The sequence below is a fragment of the Larus michahellis genome, chromosome 2 (assembly GCF_964199755.1).
Source record: "Larus michahellis chromosome 2, bLarMic1.1, whole genome shotgun sequence".
Lineage (NCBI taxonomy): Eukaryota > Metazoa > Chordata > Aves > Charadriiformes > Laridae > Larus > Larus michahellis.
The window spans coordinates 22,317,216-22,338,959 of record NC_133897.1 but is presented as its reverse complement, the minus strand read 5'-3'; the positions used below and the strand labels follow the sequence as shown (position 1 = coordinate 22,338,959).

General features: G+C 36.1%; 1 protein-coding gene across 1 annotated transcript in view; it reads left to right on the top strand.

Annotated features, from left to right (window-relative positions):
- Positions 1–21,744, top strand: part of MALRD1 (MAM and LDL receptor class A domain containing 1) — a 269,347-nt gene that overhangs the window by 95,194 nt on the left and 152,409 nt on the right. Inside the window, exons 22-24 of the mRNA XM_074574506.1 lie at positions 13,173–13,329; positions 16,772–16,882; positions 17,779–17,992. Of these exons, the coding sequence (XP_074430607.1) occupies positions 13,173–13,329; positions 16,772–16,882; positions 17,779–17,992 (482 nt within the window). The remainder of the gene's footprint in view (positions 1–13,172; positions 13,330–16,771; positions 16,883–17,778; positions 17,993–21,744) is intronic.

Here is a 21,744-nt window from a genome sequence, read left to right as displayed (position 1 = left end):
TTTTTTCATCAGTCAAGAACTGTTTTTAAATTGAGAGTCTAAGAACTTCAAAGTAGGTGAAAAAAAATTATAATCCCACAGGACACTACTCATAAAACATTGGAAAGGAGAAAGCTGAATTTAACTGCTTGAAGGCACTTCTTTTTTTCTGACTGCATTTCACTTAGCTGATATAACCAAAACCGAAACCCATTTCTACTGTATTGCATGTGCAAATCATCCTTAATCTGTACCATTGAGCCTGACAGAGAAGAGATAATAAAAGGAGCATTCCATTTGTGAGTACAGGGTAAATACTAGGTAGTCTCCAAAATAGTTAAATCTGGTTAAGGAATAGCTTGTGGGAAGTGGTCAGAGACCTGATCAACTATGACCTGGAAAGTGTTGTGCAAGGAATGTTGAGACTGGCGTGAAACAACCCATAAGAACAACCAAGGGAAAATCATTGCTGCAGCAGCCTCCTAGCGCCTACAAGGAAGGGTGCAAAGTCGGAAGTCAAAGGCAAACTACGGAGTTGCAAACGGGAGGATGAGAGAGGAGCCAAGGTCATCCCTCCTCCAGTCACTGCAGTAGCTGCCTTTTGTGCTACCAAAAAGACAGCTGGAGCTCTCAGTCCCCCCGATACTTCATGCAAGTACTTCATTCTTCATTGCAGCCATCTTCTTGCTTCGAGGAGCGCTTTGTATCCAAAAGCAAACTTTTTAATATCCTTTCCCAATATTGGGATAGCTTTGTCCATGGGATGTTTAGATATAGCCCTTGAGACACTTCTGTGCTATATACAGATATCTCATTCAAAGGCTGGAAGATGATTTCTTCATGGGGTTTATCCTACATGTGTCTCAAAAGTGCATGTACTCTCACATGGAGACAATATCTTCTCTAGAGTGACTTGTTATGCAGAAGTTACAGGAAGATGCTTACAGTTAGCCCAGCACAAATTTTCTTATAAAAGTGATTCAGCAAAAAATTTTGCTAAAACCAGAAATTTAGTCTTTCTATATACCCAGGAAGACCAAAGTAATGTATTGCTATTTTTTATGTTTATTATTGTATTTATATTACTACCAATAATTAAGGACTTGTTGAAAGTCTGGACTAGGTCATTCACAGAAAATTAAATTTTCTGTGACAATTTATTCTAGAATTCTTTTTGTTTAGTTAGGAATTTTTCAGAGAGAATAAGAATTAAGATAACCGAGGTTCAGAAAACAAGTTTTCCTCTGCAGCATTTTTGAACAAGGTGCAGCTTAGTATATGCTTGTTCTCTAAGTGGTTGTGAAATATGGAGTAATTTGTGTTAGTGATTCATTAAGTTTATTAACAAAGCATCACAGGTAATCAAATGCTTTACTGTTCACGGTAGTAAATATCCAGGGTGAATGATAAGGCAAGAAACAAGACTGTAGATATTAGACATTTGATGCTACAAAAAATACAGTTACTGAGGAGTTTTCTACAGTAACACACTATTTTATACTAATCTGTAACACAGAAAATTGCTAATAAAAACTAATGCCCATTGTGATAGGAAATTTTGGTGGCTTTTTCACCTCGAGCTTGGTTATTTGGGAAGGAACTCATTCCTCTTGTTTCCTCTTACCTTCAGCCTCACAGAATTTATGGAGATATGACAGAATATGACAGGTTCAGATGAGCCATGGAAACACCATGAATTAATCTCAGCCCTGTGTCAGTTAGAAGCCATCCGACTAAAAGTCTCCAATGGAGAAAATCCAACTAACAGTCACTGACTGTTGTATTATGATCAAAACATGGAATCTTTCATCTTTGATGCCATTTGCTTTGTGTGTTGGTTGGTATGCCACAAATGCTTTTAAATGCCATTGGTAAATCTTGAGAGAGTTTGAACAGAGGTTCTCTGAGAACAATGATGCTGACAGAACAAAGAAAAAAAAAAGAAAGGGGGATTAGACCAGTAATAACATACTAATTGGTGCTCTACTGTTCAACTATAAAGGCTCATTAGTTGGACGTTAAGTTTATTAGGCTTTAGTTTTTGTTATCAGCTGCTCTGTAATTTTAGCCTTCTGCTATTTTAAGGTAGCCTCAAACCAATGATACAGTTCTTGCTTTTAAAGGACCCAACACTTTGTGTAGGTCTAAAGACACATCTGTGCACTTTTAAAGGACATGCCTACAGTTTAGAGGGTTTAGAGATTTGCAAATGCGCAACACAGGGCTTGCAGTGATCATGTCTTTTCTGAGCAAGAAATCTAATTTTTTTTAACGGTTTTTGCTACTTCAAAAATGTTGTTCTGCTCAGCTAGTGAGAGAAGGATTCGATGCACTTCATCACATTTGTGGTTCATTCAGCATTGTGCGCGTTCCCCTGAAAACAACCTGTGTGTCAGCGCTGCAATTCAGGTGTGATTAGAGCTGATGTTGATATGCCTGCTCCAGCCCAATTTTAGCTACCACTGGTTCCGATTGCCATAATATGGGAGTGTGGCACTCAGCATGGCGCTCAAAATTGTCCTGGTGTGCTAAGCAAGGACTTGAGTGGTTACACCTCGCTTATCTCTACTCTGCTGTTATTACACTATATCCCTAAATAATCTAAAGCACTGAATTTAAGTTAATGTGCACCAATTTTCCAGTCTGAACTCCAACCAAGTCTGCTTCGCCATTTGTATTCTTTTTCTCATAACTGAATAATACTGCCAGATGAATCTACAACAAGTAATTAAGATTAGTTTATAAAATTCTGGTTTCTTGTGTAAAGCCTTATTCAGAATATACTCTGCACAGTTTAGATGTGCTTTCTACTTTAAATTTCTTTGTCAAAACCCTTACAGAGGAGATTTCTGCTTCTTTTGAACTTTTAGCAAGTGATACAGTAATTAACAGCACACATAGAGCAATGGATTTACCATATGAATTTATTTAAAAATAAATCTCTAAGTTTTTATCATGTAATCGGAGCCTCTACTTTTTGGACATAATCCCAAAAGCAGCTTAAACATGTTTATAATGTATGGCATGAATTTTAAAGGACTGATGGACATTAACAAAAAGCTGTTAGAATTATTATAATCAAATAGATAAAAAAAAGTTCTTAAGAAGGAACACCTTCCTGAAAGCACAAACCGAGTCTCATTGCAATACACCACAAAAAATGCTTCAATATGTCAATTCTGTATTTATCATTTTGTATGGATGTGTGTCTGAAGAGTTTGACATATTTCACTACCGTATATTTATGCTGAACTTGCTGTCTCATTCTGTTCAGGCTGTGCTGACTACTATTCCTTAAGCAGGATTTGCTTGAAGACACTGAAGTTAATGACGGTGCATTTAAATGAGCCTTTTAGACATGGAAATTATATATGATACCTGAGAGTACTATAGTTAGTTACACTTACATAGAAATAGAGGAAAAGTATGGGCTTTATGTGATACTTTTACACTCCATAGATCTGTTCTTAATAGTATTATGTACTTTAGACAAATGTATGTGTCTATCTATTGGTCTTGCTTAAGAACTCTAGTCAAAGTGAAGTAAATACACAGCATTAAACCTTGTAGGCTCCACAGCTGTCTCTAAGAATATGCTCCTAATATTCTTGGACAATGGAAAGAAAGTACTATAGAATTGAAAGTACCATAGGCAATGGAAAGTGAAAGGAAGGGGATACTTCAGCCTTGTAAAGAGGAGTTAATTTAGCATGTTACAGTGTATCTATCACAGGCTCTGATGAGTATTGTGCTTCTATACGTGCAATTCTTGTGATTCTTGAGTTGAACGGGTGTAGATTTCATCAGAATAAAGATTTGAGGGCATCTAGAGAAATAAGGTAAAAATAAACAACACATTTTTATATGTTTATAGAATTATTAATTCACATACTTTCACTCACACACACCAATTTTAAAAGCACTTTCCCAGACTATCTAATATTTCCTCTGGTTCCACACAGTAAAAAACAAAAAAAAAAAAGTGACGATTACTTGTGGTTGCAGTACAGTCTGAGAAGAATCCCACCGTAACATTGTGCATAAGGTTTCTCCACCCTCCTCTTGTCGCTTTAGAACTGGGACCATAAATTCAACTTTGAGTATCAGGTGACCCCACCAGCACTTACAAGAAATGAGCCTTCTTCAGTAATGAAATCTGGAGTATTATCAGACTTCAGGTTAATATAATCTTTTGACTTGGTCATAATCCATTTGTTAGTGTCTGCTTATGTCGTTAGTGGCAAAGCTCAGACGAATGTGTGTGGAAAAACAATCTGTAAGTGCACACAGCTATCACAGTAATATAAAGAATACACATTAGTATCACCTGAAGCAATACGGTCATTAAAAACTAAACACAAAAGACTGTACTTTTCATATTTTTGTAAGAGGAATCCCTGTACTGTGTGTTTAATGAAACTGAAGCAAATATAATTATTCTTTTTTAGAAAAAAAAAATTTTGGGTTGAAAAGTGCTGAAAAAGTAATTCTAAGTTTTGCACCATCCACTTGGAGAGGAAAAGTGTTCAAATTAGTTATGTGTCCAACTTAAATATGTAGTCATAAAATACTGATTACTTTTAAGAGTAAGCTAATGGTCAGAAATTATTTGCAGGTTGATGTCAAATAAGTATTTCATTTCAAGTAACCGTAATTCAATCAAACCTAATTTTGTATGAAGAAAGAGAATGAACTCAAACTGGTTCTTAGCTCTGCATATTAGGACGCTAAAGCATGGGATTGATCTCATAATGAAAATAGATTAAACTGTGAAGAATTTAATCATTGCATGTGAGTGAAATTTACCAGCATATATTTTTTTTCCTGGAATTCATATCTATTATGTAAAACAAGACATCAAATTGTACACAAAGATTTACGTGTTACACTTGTATCATGGTCAAAGATAGCAAGTTTCTTTTGGAATTTTGACTCTTAGAGTGTGATAATAAGTATAACACACTTTGATTTAGTGCAAGAGTTCCTTCTCACATTTGTGGTGATTTTCTTTGGAGCACCTTTCTAATCACAGTGTCCAGTTACATATTTCATTATGTTGCTACTGCTTTAGTGTATTATGCACTTTTGTTTTTGCTCAGTTTGAATTATCCATTGAAGATCGATCCTGTATTTGTGTGCCAAAGTTTAGATGCTCAAGATAGAAAAATTTATCTCTAGCGCTCAACAACTAGGTCTGTTGGCATCCAGCAATTTCCAGTTAGTTGTCAGTAAACACAGCTAGAGGATGGCTTCTGCAATAGGAAATTGCTCTATTATATCCTTTCTCAAAGCAGTATTCCAAAAAATTTACATCTACTTTGTTATGGCATGAGAATCGTGTTACTTTTATGATTCTGAGTTTATTACACATTAATGTTAAATATTAATGGGGATGGGAGGTTACTAGCTGAAATATATGTTTCAAATCACAATAAAAGAACATTATTTTTGGAATTACCACTTTTGAAATTAAATTTATCACATATTGCTGTAACCAAAGATCCGCTTTCCTGATCACTGTTTGCTTTCAATTCCTTTTTAATTTTTTAAAAATATTTACAGAAATGCTTAAATTTAATTGAAGAAATAAAACTTCCTTTTTGTTTTTCTTTCTAGTTGTTAAATATAGATTTGAGCTACTGACTATTTAAAACCTATTAATAGTTAAGTGGTTAGAAGTGTTCAGTGGAGAAAATCTTTCTCTGATACAGTACAATTAATTAGGTTATTGGAGTTCTTATTGCCCTTTGAGATTACTGAAAGTTACACATTTTATGACATTTTAATTTTGCATATAGATTCTTTTTCTGCAATAATATCCTCACAGCTGCAATCCTTTATTCAAGGAAAGAACCCTGTTGAAGCCAATGAATATGTTATATGTGAATCACTGCAAGACAGGGGCTGTAAAAGATCTGTTCATATGTTATGATCTATAACAGACCATCCCATATTATCTACAGAAGGACGAGTAGTAAAACTAATTCTGGTGCAGAGACCGAATATCTAGTGTATACAGATACTAAAGAAACAAGGTATTTTTTTCTCATTCTCCTTCTTTCTCTTTGTAAGACTTCTCAAGCTTCCTAAAGAAGTGTGCTCTGCCGCATTTAATTCAAATTCACAGTCATTATACATCTTGAGTAAAACCTTGGCCATTGTTCACAGACTGCCCTCTCCTTCCTACATCCCATGTTGCCTTCTGGCTGAAATAACGGGCATAATGGTCAGTGTAGCTGTTACCCAGAGTATAAAGGAGGTGATAAATTTCTTCTTGAATGAGTGCTTGAATATTGAAGTCTTTTTCACTTCTGAAATTTTTCAGCATCTTTTTGTAATTTTTACAGCCAGATGCAGTCAGTGTTGGGGAAACTGTTAGGGTTCTGCCTTTTTTTTTTTTTTTTTTTTTTCAGAAATATAACTCAGTGTATTTCTATAATACTTTATCATATTTCTCTGTCACTTCTACCCACCTTTCAGCAGTTTCCCACTTTAAAGCCAAATTTCAAGTAAACAGTGCTATAGCGACAATGTGTACCTGGCTTTCCCATTTTGCAGTTAATATATTGTAGTTACATTAGACTCTATATGGACACATACAAAACCAAAGATTAAGCCTTCCTTGTATTTTTGCCTGTTTCCTTAGGAATATTCTAATAATGATGACTTTTGGATGCTTTATGTTTCTATTGCAACCTTTGTTGCTAATGCTAGAAAATATGAAAGGTTAGCGTGTTTTTTAAAGATTTTTAATAGAGACTTTTGGTTTTATACATCCTTAAATTTTTTAGCAGAACTTTTGTATCATCTGTTTTCTGACAATATAAACAAGAAATAATAGGATTCAACATAAAATGAAGCTAGCGTGGTGGAAAGGTCAAAGTATCACAGTTTACAACCATCTTGTGTCAAATATATAAGGCATTGAAATACCAATACTATACCCTGATGACACAGTACGGGACAAAAATGACACCAATATAAATCTTTTCTCATAAATATGGTTGTTAGGAAGAAATAGGGGAGAATTTAACTCTCTCTTAACTAATGAAACAATAATCTAAAAAATTTTCACAGAAATCTTTTGATGAAATGTTTTCTAACTAGGAAATCTTAGCTAATCTAAACCTAAAATTCTGCAAATATGTTAACTTCGGCAAAACTTTTGTCAGCTGGTTACCTATGCTCTCGGAAGAAAGGGAATAGATAGAGACAGAGCTCCCCCAGCCCCACTGCCCTGAAAAAGGATGCATGGGATGTGATAAATGCAAACTGAAGCTGCTGTCTTGTCTGATTCGAACCATCAACCTGAGCTTTGATGGTCCACAATTTCCTGATGTGTCTAGTATCCCACAATTCTTCCCCTTCCGTCAAGACAGTGCTTGTTTTGGAGGTCATCTAGTACCATACTGGGGTTTTGACCACTAGATTGGGGTTTCTCTCTGCAGAGAAGAGGTCCTGTATAGAAAGGTCACTGACTTGGCAAATCCTGGACAGATGGTATTGGGGAGCCGAAGAATAATGCTTTAAATGCGCAAGAGGTCCAACATGTCTATGGGACTCTGATTTGCTATATAGATGCTGCACAGGATTTATGGACACATATATCCAGGAAAATGGAAGGGAATGTAGGAGCTGCTGCATTTTGAATTTCAAATTTTAGTATGGCGTGCTAATCATTGGGATGCTTATCCCCCTAAGCAAACTGAAATTTCCCTCTCTGGTTTTCCTTTTTCGCTTGTTTGTTTTTCTCATTATTGCTGAGATTTGGAAGGAAACCAGAACTCTTTAATGAAATGGAGTTGTTTGTTTTCTAACCAGACTTAGTTTTCACACTAAACGAAAAACAATGAGTAAAGGGTATTTTATGTCCATTTAAGTGCTTAATCAGGGATTCTCAAAAAATTTGTAGAAGAGACACATAGATGAATTAACACTTTAAAAATTGAGAGATGTCCAACAACTAATTAAATCAGAGCTTGAACTTTCTGTACAGGAAAGTTTAGCTGATAAATTTTTGATCCACTTTCAGACATTACAACAACAGACAATTACTCCTGTGAAATGAGTAATTCACAACATGAGAATAATTGATAACACTACCAGCTTTAAACTGGGCATAATTTTTTTGATAGGCCTACAACTTTTTTTTAACACTTAATCTTTCCCTCAATACTAATTCCCATTTAGTATATTCAATTCCCTGTGTTCACCTGAATGATTTGAAGGGGGAAATACAGTGAAGATTCTTTTATGAATGCCCATTCTTTGCTAACTACATTTTTAAAAGATAGTTACAATTAAGGTATTAATAAAGTCAAGTATGGAAAGGTAGCTCAGTTGCTTATGTTGAATTTTTTATATCCATTAAAGTGTTGTGAATTTCCCTCTGAAATTAATTAGGATTATTACACTGGCAAAGGAATGTCTCTATACAGGGAATGCTTGCAGTATAGAGGTAAAATTAATTATTTTCAAAGGGTAAATATCAAGATCTTAATGACACGTTTTGTAGTTGCCAGCTAAGAGGTTTTCCATGAGATAATTTTCCAAATGAGCCTGAGATCTTGCAGCTACTGGCAGGGGAGCCTGCAAGTATTCTGCTGAATTTCAGCACTTACATAAGATCTATGTTGAAAGCCAGATTTATTCACTCTTACACATGTTGAACAATATCTTGTTTTATACTTGTTACCCTCATCTCCTCGAGGTCTCATTTGGAAAAAAAAGATAAAAAAGAAAACAAAGAAGGGCAGTACTTCTGTGGAATAGCAAATAAAGGTGTTTAAGGAGGGGTCAGGTGATTTAATCGTACAATGAAGAAACTACTACCTTGGCTCAAGATCACTCAAAGAACAAAGATGAGGGGTAAGGAGGAGAACAAATTCTGAGCAGAGTAAGGGAGAGTGATAACATAGGCTAAGGGAAAGTTTTGGAGTACCTTCTGACTGTATATTACTTACTGCTGTAAAATACATGTGGGCTGGCTAGGCAATCTTTTACTTTAGAAGTCACAGCTTGACAAACTGAACAGACGATTGCATGTATGTTAAGTGGCTCTGCTACAAAAGATATATCCATAGAAGGTACTCTAGCATGTAAACTATACGCAAACAGAGTGATTTCTTATTGCTTTCTTCAAACTCTTCCCTCTATAGAACGTACATCTACCTGTAAATTCCACACGGGTTGCTATACCAGACAGCTCAAAGAATTCAAGACAGACAGATTGTTTTTGCTCTGTGAACAAACATGGTGCAAGTTAATATCAGCTACAGACAGTAGAAGAAAGCTTTCCTTTTAAACAACAACATGGATAGGTCAGAAGTATGTCAGTGTTGTAGTCTTAAGTGTAAAAATCTGAATGGTAGGAGTGAAGGTGAAGAAGGATGCTCTACACCCACTTATCCAGCCCCTTCTGATCCTTCCATTTCCCCTTACTTTCCCACATGTCCTTAATATTCTTGTAATCACATACTGCCACCATGTTTAATGGCTAGCACTCTGTGAAGTGTATCATACAGGGCACTTTAATCTGGTTTGCTGGTTTTAAATATAACATTAGAGGAAACGCTGAAACAAAGGTGAAAAACTTGCAGTGACACTTGCCTTCTTAGGATGCTCTATGGGACCAGTAGTATCTACATAGAGAAGTGATTTTGGTCTGCCTTCAGGACAAAGACATATCTGATGGAAGATGCCAAATAAGAGATGGATGTTTGAATTTCATTATAGTAATGGTTTTACCCTACCACTTTTCAAACTAGTCTCACTGAGAGGCCTGGACGTAATACTGAATACTCTGGGAAGCATGAGGGCTGTAAGTGCTGTTGCTTTTCAGAGCTCTTTATTATTCTGCTTCTTACAGCCCTCTTGAATGCTATTGTAAATATTGTGCTGACACTCTTGGACCACTGAAGGCATGAGTTCCCTGTAGCAGAGTAAACTCTGAATTTTTAAATGTTTTTGCAAACCTTAACCAGGCAAGACTCTGGTAGAATACTCAGCACCAAAGAAAAAAAGAAACCAAAAAATGCTACATCGAAATAACAGCTTTTTCAGCAGAAAAGAGGGAAATAAATGAATGTTCCAAATGCAGACTCACTTGAAACTATGTAACTATGTAGTTTTCAATGTTTTCAATTATCACTTACCATATATGCAGTTTATTAGGAGAAGCCTAATAAATTTCTGTTCTAACAGAAATGCTCTATAGCTTTTTATTTTGGGATTATTTTTACCTAATTGCCCTAAGGCTTGCATATACCTTACTCTATTTTGTTCTTATTTTCTGCAATAGTTCACTTCCAAATATCAATGCTTCTGTCTCAAGGATGATGTAAATGCATGCAGTAGTTATAAAGATGTCTGAATTGCCAGGACAGTGGCACTTCTCTCATCTGCTTCTGAATGAAAAGAAAAATAACAGTGTGGAGAAGATTCAGATTTCCCCAGAACACTACTCTTCCCCTAGTATCCCACCAGACTGACTCTGGTTCCTCTTGGCTTTATCACCAGTTCCCCAGCGATTTTACTTGTAAAATGTCTGACCTACACCAAATGAAGGTTTGCCCCACATTTTAAGATTTATTTTAAAAACATATTGTTCCTTATTCAAAAATATCTACTTGTATGTGCTTAGAAAGAGAAAATTTTGCTATAAACTACTGGATGTTTCTTCTATAGGAAAGGAAGATTACAATACTGCTGAGTAGCTAATTCTATTTTATGGGTGGTACTAGAAATGTTAACTCTGATTATGACCACTAGGTTCCTGCATGTATTTGATTTCTACCTAAACAAATTTGCATAGATGACCCATCCCACACACCACTGATTTTTTTTTTGTATATAAAAGTTTTCATTTTTTAATTCTGAATCATATGCACTTCATGTTCTTCAATTAACATGTAAGAAACTCTCTGCAGAATGTTATCTTTTCCTGCATGAGTTCCTTCATTTTACGGGATCTTTTGCTATTTCACTTTAAATAAAACAAATGTATTAATAGTTTAGAGCTGAGAATCATCTTTGCTAGCTAAAGAGAAATTATGGGAATAATCCAATGATTCTCTCATTCTTGCATGCTAGATAAGGTTTTGGGAAACCTCTGAGAAGCGTGTAATGTTTACAGGATTGAACTGTGGCTGAATAACTAGTAAAAGTGCTCAGCCCACTTCTGACCCACGGAAGCGTTAGAACTACACTTAGCTGTGCTGCAGGACATACCCTGGGATTTCTGCACCAAAATGTTTTATAACTATCAAAATTGTCTTTTATTTTCATCTACCATAATATTTTCTGTAGTTTCCCATGGATACAGCACTTGACTGACTTTTTTATCTTTTTTTTTTTTTTCTCTGGTGTGACACCAGGGGAGGCAGAAGCAGTACTCTGCGTAACAAGCAATGAACCAGCCACTGATTCGCATGGATTTTTGAAGGGCTGTTTTGTGTCAATGGCTATTGCTAGGTTTTAATTCTCCTATGAAGCAAAGATTTAATGGTCTTAAACATTAAGAAAGAGAAAGAGATGGAAAATTCTTTTCATGTAAATATACTCTTAAGCTCAACCACAGGTTATAGGAAGAATAAGGAGATACCCTATGAATTTTTTTGCCCTGGGCAAAAGGAAGATCAGGCTGTTTGTAGTCTATCAATCTGTCACTGGTCATGTTAGAAACAAGTTACTGTATACGTGATTATAAGGATGAGTGAATTAATTAAAAGACTTCAGATCCTCAGAGGAAATTGCTGTGTGAGTACAGAGAAAAATTTTATGTTTCTAGCCTACTTTTTATTATGTGCTATAGTAGATAGACCATGCTATTCTTAAAGTGACTGAATATACATGTAATTCAGTCTCTCCTTGATTTCCAGAGTACATGACTGTCCTTGATTAATGTGTTAAAGTATTTTGTGATTATTGAGTGTAAATTTTTCTATACGGTAAATGTAACCTATTAGGTTTTTTTGTAACTTTGCAGTGATAAACCTGTATGTGTCAAATTCATAGTTATTTTATCACACAGATCAGTACATGTCGAGTTCAATCTATGCACCACAATCTGTAAATTGTGTCTAGATAAATAGTGAAGATATTTTTAAAAATTTTATAAAATGTTTTAAAGAAACAATTTTTTTACAAGATTTCAAAGAAACTTCACTTGATCATTGAAAAATTAGCTTTCATAATATTTGTTTAATACTGTGGGGCTGCTGCAGCAAAGACTGCATCAAACTGAGTTCTTACCACAGGCACCAAAGTCTTTTAGTCCTTTAGACTGCTCTAAGTATAAAAACTATAGAGGGGGCTGGTAAAAAAAAAAAAAAAAGTTCTTGAAATCCCTACCATTGAAGCCCTGACTCTTCCCATTCAGCAGGACTTTCAGTCTGTGAACACCCTCTGGGCACCCCATGTTTCCCTTGGCGGTGCTTCCTGGGCACGGTCACTGCTTTCTCACAGTTGCAGTGGTGCAACTTTATGGAGCGGTTGCTCAGAGCTTGGCCAAACAGGAAAACTGAAAAGCGAGGAAAGCCTAATGCCAAGACCTTTTTAAAAACGTAGTTCCCATCATCAGGTTTGCAATCCCTTGTTGGAAAGGTTCTTTCTTTTGAGAAGCACTGAGTGTGTATCAGCTCCACTAAAAAGAATAGAATCTTATCTTTGGTGAACATCAGTTTTTTATTTTGAAAAGCAAGGTTTTCAGGAGCCAAATCTTAGGCACACAAAATACTAAAACTGCACTTCTGGACTTTCTGTACACTCGGAGTCTGATGCTTACTGCAAAGCCAGCCGCATCTTTCCCAGCAGCTCAGGAGAAAGAATTTCACTCAGTATCTTGGATTTTCTTGACTTCAAGCCAGGCTTAAACCTTCTGATTTCCCTGAGGAAAGGAGGGTGGGGGGCACAACACCCAGAGGCCCTCCAGCCCTCACCTATATGATCCTGTGGGTCAAGGCTGACTTCAGCTCTGTATTTTGTCATGCCAATCTCTGATATAAAAATACTAACTGCCTTTTCAAGGGCTTTTTGGGATTCAGGCTACGCACTGATAAACTAAAAGGCATCCAGATACCCAGACAGAAGACGCTATATCTGTATAAGGAGACATTACCACTTTAACTTTAACTAGAATTTTATTTTGATTAAAAGTTCTGTTTTAATAAAGAAAAACTTTTCTCTCTGAGCAGGTGTACTGAAGAAGGCTGGTATCTGTTTGCAGACAGCTCGAATGGAGAATTTGGTGACATCTCTGACATCGCTACCCCAGTCATCTCCCTTACGGGGCCCAAATGCAAAATTGTGTTCTGGAACCACATGAATGGTTCAACAATAGGTTCTTTGGAGGTGCGGAGATGTTCTGTGTTCCGGGTTGCTTGGGTTTTTTTACTGCCTGAAATTGCTGTGAGAAAATTCATGCCTTGTCATTTAGTTTCATTAAAGCCTAGGCTGCTAATAAATGAAAACAAATAATTGCTAGCACTTCACTGCTCTCAATATGTTATGATCTGCAGGAAGCGTTAGCTCAAGTAAGCTGGGGAAAATGTAACTTTCTACAATAATCAAAAACTGTGGCCTTTCTAAATATACTGTGGCTGGAACTTCCATACAAGAAAAATGCTTGTGCTGCACAATACCCTTTGACTCTGAAAAGCATCAGTAGATATTTGGACATCGAGGTCTTTGGCTGAATGTGGGAACATGAAAAAAAGAAGTAATTGTAATAAAATTTGCTGTAAAATTGTATATAAACAGCTTATTCCTCTGAAAGCTTAACATATATCTTTCAGAGGTTAATTATATTAATGTAAGCAGCATTGAACTATTACTAGGACATAACCGTAACAAACTTGCTTACCCATACCCTTTTCTTCACTACAGTTAAATAAAAGGACTTCTGTAAAGGAAATGTAACTCATTCAGCAGCTTGTAGATTAAATGACTGACTATAAAGTGGATGAATAAAACAGCAATACTGTTCTCAACAATTTTTTTGCCACACATCTGAGTAACCATAACAGGATTTCCCATGAATGTTACACAATAACTACAGCATCTGAAGTGGATTGAAAAAAACTCTCAGGATAAGTTGCCCAGTCACCTGTATCAAATTGGGTGTAGCCAATATGTGTGAATTTAATTGTACAAATAAATTCTCACTAGCTTGGTTACTCTGAATAACAAAAGGCAACTATAACAAAAAGCTGGTAGAATTCAAATCTTTCAAAGATGAAATTAAAATATATGTTGACATGAGAATGGAAATCTAAGATGTGTTGTCCTTCACCCCGTGCACGTGACTTGCTAGATATTCAGAGGAAGCACGTTTTGCATTTTCTTGAATTTTTCTTAAACAATTTTTGAAGATATCACTGTATTTCTCTCAAGTAAGTAAAGATCTTTCTAGGCTGCTTGGCAAGTAGTCAAATTTTAATTTATCAGATTTAATGGGAAATCAGAGTATAAATATGATTTGTCCTTAGTTTTAAGACTTGGGACAGATCAATTTGCTTTGAGACTTGTTTGCATGTACTCCATTGTTCTGGGTTTCTTTAGAGTGTAGGAGCCCATGTTAGTTGGAGTCAAGTCTACGGAGTATTTTGTAGAAATTAGCAGCAAATTGTATGGAACCATGCCCAGTATTACGACCAAAAAGGGCAAATGCATGTAGATATTAATTTTTTCTCAGTTTCAACACAGGGAACTACAATTTCCCTCTATTCCTTAACTTTTTTTTTTCAGTTATAGCTTAATTGATTTTAAGATGTACCAAAGGAAAATCATGAAACATTTGCATTTTTAAAATTGTATGTAATTAGCACTTTTAATTGCTTAATTAAGCAATTAATAATGAATATAAAATAACTCAGAATATAAAATTACTTATGTAATTTCTCATTATTTTTTTCTAAAGGTGCTAAGTACTATATGAATGTGAATCTTTCTGTGCTTAAAAATCACTAAAGGCCTTTTATCCATCTCTTCCCCCAAGACTACCACATTTTTATTTACTTCACAAGGTTGGATTTTTTTGCATGTTAGTCTGCGTCCATGCTGTCAAATGTCATGTAGGATGCATTGAAGACTTTCCTGCTGTCTGCATGAATGTCTGTCTTCCTGTGGTTTTATGGCTTTCTTAAGCATTGATTAGCTGTCGCTTTACTGGGCCACCTCAGTTTGAATATTAGTTGAAACCATTTTTCTCTGTTTTCTGCCCTCTGATTTGGCATGGGTAACTCTACCAAAGTATTAGGTGAGCTTTTTCAATAACTTGTATTGTAATCGAAATGCATAGGGCTTTAAATTGCATGAGGGCACATGGAAGCTTTGGATTTTGATAGCAAATAAATTTATGGGCATGTTTAACTCTAAAATTATAACCTTTAGCATGATATGATAGAAACTATGAATTTCTGATGAAGGACTTGGGTTTATAATTCAGTAAGTAACTCACAGTGTATGTAAAATTATGTATGTATGTACGTGTCTACAGTCACACACATTTATATCTATAGTCAAAGAAATATATAATTTGTATGTGAGCGTAAGAAAAATCTTTTCTTATTTAGCACCATTTATTCTCACAAATAATATCTTTAATCCCTGTTTCTCTCCAATTTATTTTTTCCCCTTAGAACTCATGTCTTCTGCAGGCAGTTCCTGTCTATAAAGCCAGCTGTCACTTTGTTTTTTCTATTCCATTTAATATATTACACCTGTTTCTCTTGCTCCTCTGGAGTGAAAGCTCTTCAGTGTGAGGATCTTCTCTTTGCTTGGCAGAGCCCACCTGTTATGCAATATCATATACACTCACAGGACTGCATAAATTTTCAAAAAAATCCTTTTTCTTTCATTAAGATGAAAAATGCCTGGGCTGCCCTAAGAAGATTACATAGAGTAGCAATAAATCCTTGAAAGCAGAAGTGGTTCAGGCAACTGGTGAACTGATATTTAGCTCTGCAAGTACTGGCTGGAGACACAGGTTGATACACTTCATCAAACACCCATCTTTCAGCTCAGTTGAATTTGGATGCCCAAGAGGTTGGAGCAAAACATATTTAGGACTTTGTGCTCAGGTCAAAAAGTCTCATCTTTGCCCAATTCAGTGACTGTTCACAGGGGTAAGGGTATTTAAGAGTCTTCCACTGTCCAATCAGATAAAATTTGGTCTTTAGAAGAAAATAACAAGTTTTTTATTTGTAGAAGAAAAAATTAATACATTTTTCAGTAACTCTTGTTGTTAGTGTTTTTTCCTTTTTTTACAAATGGGTCCCAATCCATTAATGAGCAATTTTTATTTGCGGCTAGCCACTCTGGATAAATTAATGGGATAAGTTAGTCCAGGTAAGATTCTGGACTGATTACACTTATGAGGAGATAAGAAAACACTGAAGCATTATTTTCTTAGAATAGTTGTTTACACTGGAAAATCCTTTTGAGTCAGATAGGACATTAAGAAAAGGTTCTTCACTAAGAGGGTGGTCTATCACTCTAACAGGCTCCCCAGGGAACTGGTGATGGTACCAAGCCTGTCAGAGTTCAAGGAATGTCTGGATGATGTTCAAAGTCATATGGTTATTTTTAGGTAGTCCTGCTAGGAGCAGGGAGTTGGACTTGATGATCCTTTTGGGTCCCTTCCAACTCCAGAAATCTATGATTCTATGATATTTAATGATGGTATAGGGATAAGTTGTACAAGATACTCTCGTATTTTTGTATACAATTAAGGAACCTAAAGTGAGTCGGTAATAAAAAGATTTTTTGTGACCTAGAATTATTTCCTTTTTAGGTACTCTGTAAAACCCGTAACAAGACTTCTAAACTGTGGACTCAAAGTGGCAGCCAAGGTCCCCAGTGGAACAGAGCAGAAGTGTTTTTAGGAATTCGTTCAAATTTTCAGGTACATATTCCTATGTTATGTGCTCTCTGCATAGCTGGCTTTAGGTACTTTTATATTATGCATTCTTCACCTCCTCATTTCCCTTTTTCCTTCATACACATAGTGTACCTCCCCTTTTGAATAACAAAAGACATAATTTTGGCTGGCCGATCAGTTATCTGAGCTGACCACAAGGTTTTGGAAGTTTCTCACTCCCCTTCAATCTCAGACTGATATACTTTTTTTAAGATGGAGAAGCCTTTCTATCCTTGAATCCAATTCAGGATAAACTATTCCGCTTCCTTCTCCTTAATGTGTAGCAGTATTACATCTGGTTTATGAGAAAAGAGTCTTGAGCATGATGTTCGCTTTGAAATAGGAGCTGATTCCTAAGCCTCTTAGAGATACTTAGTCACGGGTATACCATGCTTAGTTGTATCTCCATAAAAAAAACCCAGAAACGGCCAGAAACGAATTTAAAAATGTGTTACATTCTCTGGTACTTCTGTCTTGGATGGCTTTTAATGAAACTTTAACATTCTTTTTGCATTAATGAGAATAACTGATGAATGACTCGGGCTAGTCTTTTTCGTGCTTACTTTGCAGAAGTAGATGGAAGCCTTGCTATTAATTCAGGAGAAGTGGGGACTAGTATCGGGTTTTGTTGCTCATTTTCTTCCCCCCCTTTTCTGTACATGGTTGATATTAGAAGATGGTCCTTCAATAACTGTAGCGACAAATCTGTACAAGCAGTAGTACAAACTTTCATAGGGCTGTGCTATGACAGTAAGAACTAACCACTTCCTATTTCAAGATTCGCAAGGACTGTCATAGTCTGTGTTCTGTTCATGTTGCATGTATAAACTTTTGTATATCTTAACCATGTCTTACTGTAATAGCTCCGTAATTTTTATTAGGTTGTTTTCAGGGCAAAACGTGGTGTCAGTTACATGGGAGACGTGGCAGTGGATGACATTACCTTTGAAGATTGTTCCCCTTTGCTCATCCCAGACAGACCTTGCACATCAGAGGAATTCACATGTGCCAACAAGTACTGCATCCCAAAGGATAATTTGTGTGATTTTGTAAATGATTGTGCAGACAACTCAGATGAGAGCCCTACTATTTGCAGTAAGTATGGTAGTTTTTTAAATATAATTATCATAAATAACTGTGCCTGCTGTGAATTGTTATTACTTGGAATACTTTTGGCAGCTCATCAGCTAAGAAAGCAAACAAGAAGGTAATAATTTAATTCTAGTCCTTGGCTTTTAGGGATTTTAAATTACTATTATTTAATCTGAAATCATATGATAGAAAATAAAAAGAGCTGTTAGTGAATTTCTTAAAATAACTCAGAAAGCAGCTGTCTTTAAAAGCATAATAAAATTCTCCTCTTTTCCATATGAAAAGAATGTATTAAGGCTGAAAAAAATACTTCAAGCATAATACCTTTGGGATATGAGGGACCTACATCCTTTGATATTTCAAGGATTGGCAGGTATCTTAGCAGATCATTTTAATCTGAATACCGTACAATTTTGGTTTTACAAGAGGTATCAAGAAACAGCATCTGTAGTATCAGATTCAAAGAACGTTGTTTCATATCAAACGGGTTCTCCTCTGGAGAAATGGATCACAATATGTCATACTAACATTTTTTTCTACTACAGTTGTGGGAAATGCTCACACAATCAAATCTGCACTGTTTGGTACTGTATGAACAGTTGCCTCATTTTTATTGAGATTATGAATACACTTTACCAAATTCTCAGTGAATACAATTCTATGAAGCAAAGGTACGCTCCTATGAAGCTAAGGTACATGGCAAAGGGACTGTGTTTTACAAATTATTTTCATACTATTAACGGTGATTTCCAAACCAGGAATAGCATGCCCTCTACAACTACCTGAAAGGAGGTTGGAGAGAGGTGGGTGTTGGCCTCTTCTCCCAGGTGAATGACAGGACCAGAGGAAATGGTCTGAAGCTGCGGCAGGGGAGGTTTAGATTAGATATTGGGAAGAATTACTTTACTGAAAGAGTGGTCAGGCACTGGAACAGCCTGCCCAGGGAGGTGGTTGAGTCACCATCCCTAGAGGTATTTAAGAAACATCTAGATTTGGTACTTCAGGGCATGGTCTGAAGGGCAGAGATTGTAGGTTGTTGGGTGTTGGGGTTTTTTTTGGGTTTTTTTGTGTGCGTGTGTGTGTATGGTTGGACTCGATGATCTCAAAGGTCCTTTCCAACCATGAAGATTCTATGATTCTATGTCACTAAGCTATGGATGAGTTCAGAACCTCTGCAACTACAAATGAGGAGTATATCAAGTCGGAAATACTCATTTGAAAAAGATTCTCGTTTTTTGGCTTTTATTTTCTGAACTACTTAAAAGCTGTTTACCCATGACTTTTTTGAGTTTTATGGATTGTCTGTATTTCTATGAACACCATCAGCCAAATAAAGACTGAAGCATCAGGGGCAAGATGGTTCAAACAGGCTGATGGGATTTAGTTTTTCAGTGCCCTAAAGTAAGTATTTAATTGTGATTCCTCATTGGAAAAGAGATGAACCGAACAGTCCCACAAAGATAATGCCTTCCTGTGAAGTGATTTTTTTACTTTATATTTTTAAGTTTAAAAAAAAGTAAAAAATTCTTTAAAAAAGTTAGGAAAAGAACTTTCCTGACTGCATTTTAACAGGAAGCTTTACAATGAAGTATTAAGGAGCACAGGAATCATTACTGGGGTGAAACTTCTGTATCAACATGGATTTTGCCTCAGATAAAAAAATAATGCCATTTCATAATGTCTAATTGTGCTGTAAAATGCTTAGTGACCAATTATAGCTTTCTTTGTTAGGTCTGGGAGTGCTTTATTCAATAGGATTTTCAATAAGTGTCAGGAATTAGACTAATTTTTATTTCCTTTTTTCCTTTTTTTTTTTCCAGTTTTGAAATAGGTATGCCGCTGTAAAACTCCAATATGCTCTGGAGAATTTGAGGATTCTTTTATTGGTGCTGTCTCTGCCTTATATATTTAATAAAGTAGAAATACATAATATAGGACTTGCTGAAAATACACTTAACAGAAAAATGCTAGTTCTGTTTTCACAGCTTTTTCATGAGGCAGGCTGCCTCTGAAGAGAACATAATGATAGGAAGCACATGTTTCCACTCTTTGTGAAGATTTTTTCATTCCTTGCAGCCATCAGAGAAGAGTTGTTTCCCTCACTGTTGAAGCATAGAACCACAGCTTGAAAACCTCAAACTCAGAAGCCCAGGGAAGGCTTTAGCAGGGCAAAGCACGGTAGACCAAAGCATAGGAAACCAGAAATGAGCGGTTTTGCCCAGACATGGCAATTGTGTTTAAAAAACATGAAAACTGTACGGCTTCAAGACATCTCCATAGTACCTTTTAGCAGTAGGCCTTCCTTGATTGCAAGCTCTAACTGTAGACGTTGGTTGCTATGTGGACCAAGAGTCACCATATTTTAGTTAACAAAATATTTCTGCACCATGTTAAAAGAAACTAGTCCCTAATGTTTGTAATATTTCTGAACCTCCAGAATGTTAATAGGACTATGTCACACAATGATACTCACCATGTCTAATTAGAAATGTCTAGACAAAGCCAGTGCTGCTGAGATATAAACTGTGCCTCATAAAGCTGTTAAATTACTGTTGCCTTGGTTTTATTTGCTTTGTAGAGGGCTCTTTTTAGTTAAGTGCACGATGTCAGTGCTGTAAAATAAGTACACATTTTAACAGATATACTGATTCATCAAGTGTTTAGAAATTATTCTATTAGGTACTGAATGAATGATCCTTGCTCAGATTTTTCTTTAAATATGTCACTAGTAATATTTTCTTACTACAAGTATATGAGAACAAAATAAAACACAACATTGCTGGATAGGTAATGGGTGGTAGCACTCCTTCAACCTTGTTCAGAAACTGCCGGGGTTTGCTTTCTGCTGCTTGAGGGTTTTGCTGTATCAGAGGAAGGTGTCTGAGGCAGCTCTGGTTAGATTAAGTTGGGCAGGACTCCTTGAAGTAGAAAGGGTGTTTTATGAGATCTAGTAAATTTAATTTTGTGAAAAAGGCTGTGGGGCAGTAGTGTTTTCCCAGTCTGAAATATGGATTAGTGCCAGTGCAGGTGGCTGTACTTGGTAGGTGTTTGGTTTTGTCTGAGCTTGGTTAATGCTTGGTTTAGCTCATCAGTGTGCTTCTGAAGCAAGTCTCTGTTATTCCTGATTATTATGATTTGGTTTGCATCGTTGAAGTGTGCTCAAGCATATGAACTAGGTTCCTTTCATTAGAAAAATAAATTGAAAGGTGAGCTTTAGGAGGACGTCAAATGTATTCTAACCGCTAATGGTCATTCAGCCCACAGGATCAGCCTGTACCACCTCAGTCCTCTTTCCTCCACTGCCCTGCTAAATGCTACCAGGTCCTCAGCATCAGGTGTTTTGCTGTACAGATCTGCTCCTATAGCTCTGCACTTCTTGTTCATCTAGGCATAACTGTTGGGAATAATATGCCTTAAAATAGTTTAAATTTTGCTCCCTTTAGTTACTTGGTTTATTACAAAGATTTGTTAGATCTTTTGTGATCAATATATGATTCATAAACCTACTGTTAAATGTTTTTAAATTATTAAGCTCTCATCCTGTAGACTAATTCAGCAGCCCTGTGTCACTGCTCTACAGACAAAAGGATTAGCTTTTCTTTTGTACTTCATTACTAAAAGTTCACAGCTCTTCACAGAAGAGTCTACTACGAAAGATTTAATACACAAGTACACAGTCATCTCCTGTAACTTGAGCTTCTAAGCTGGCTGCCTAAGTTCTCTTTTTCATCAGTGCAGTGACTCACTTCCAGGCT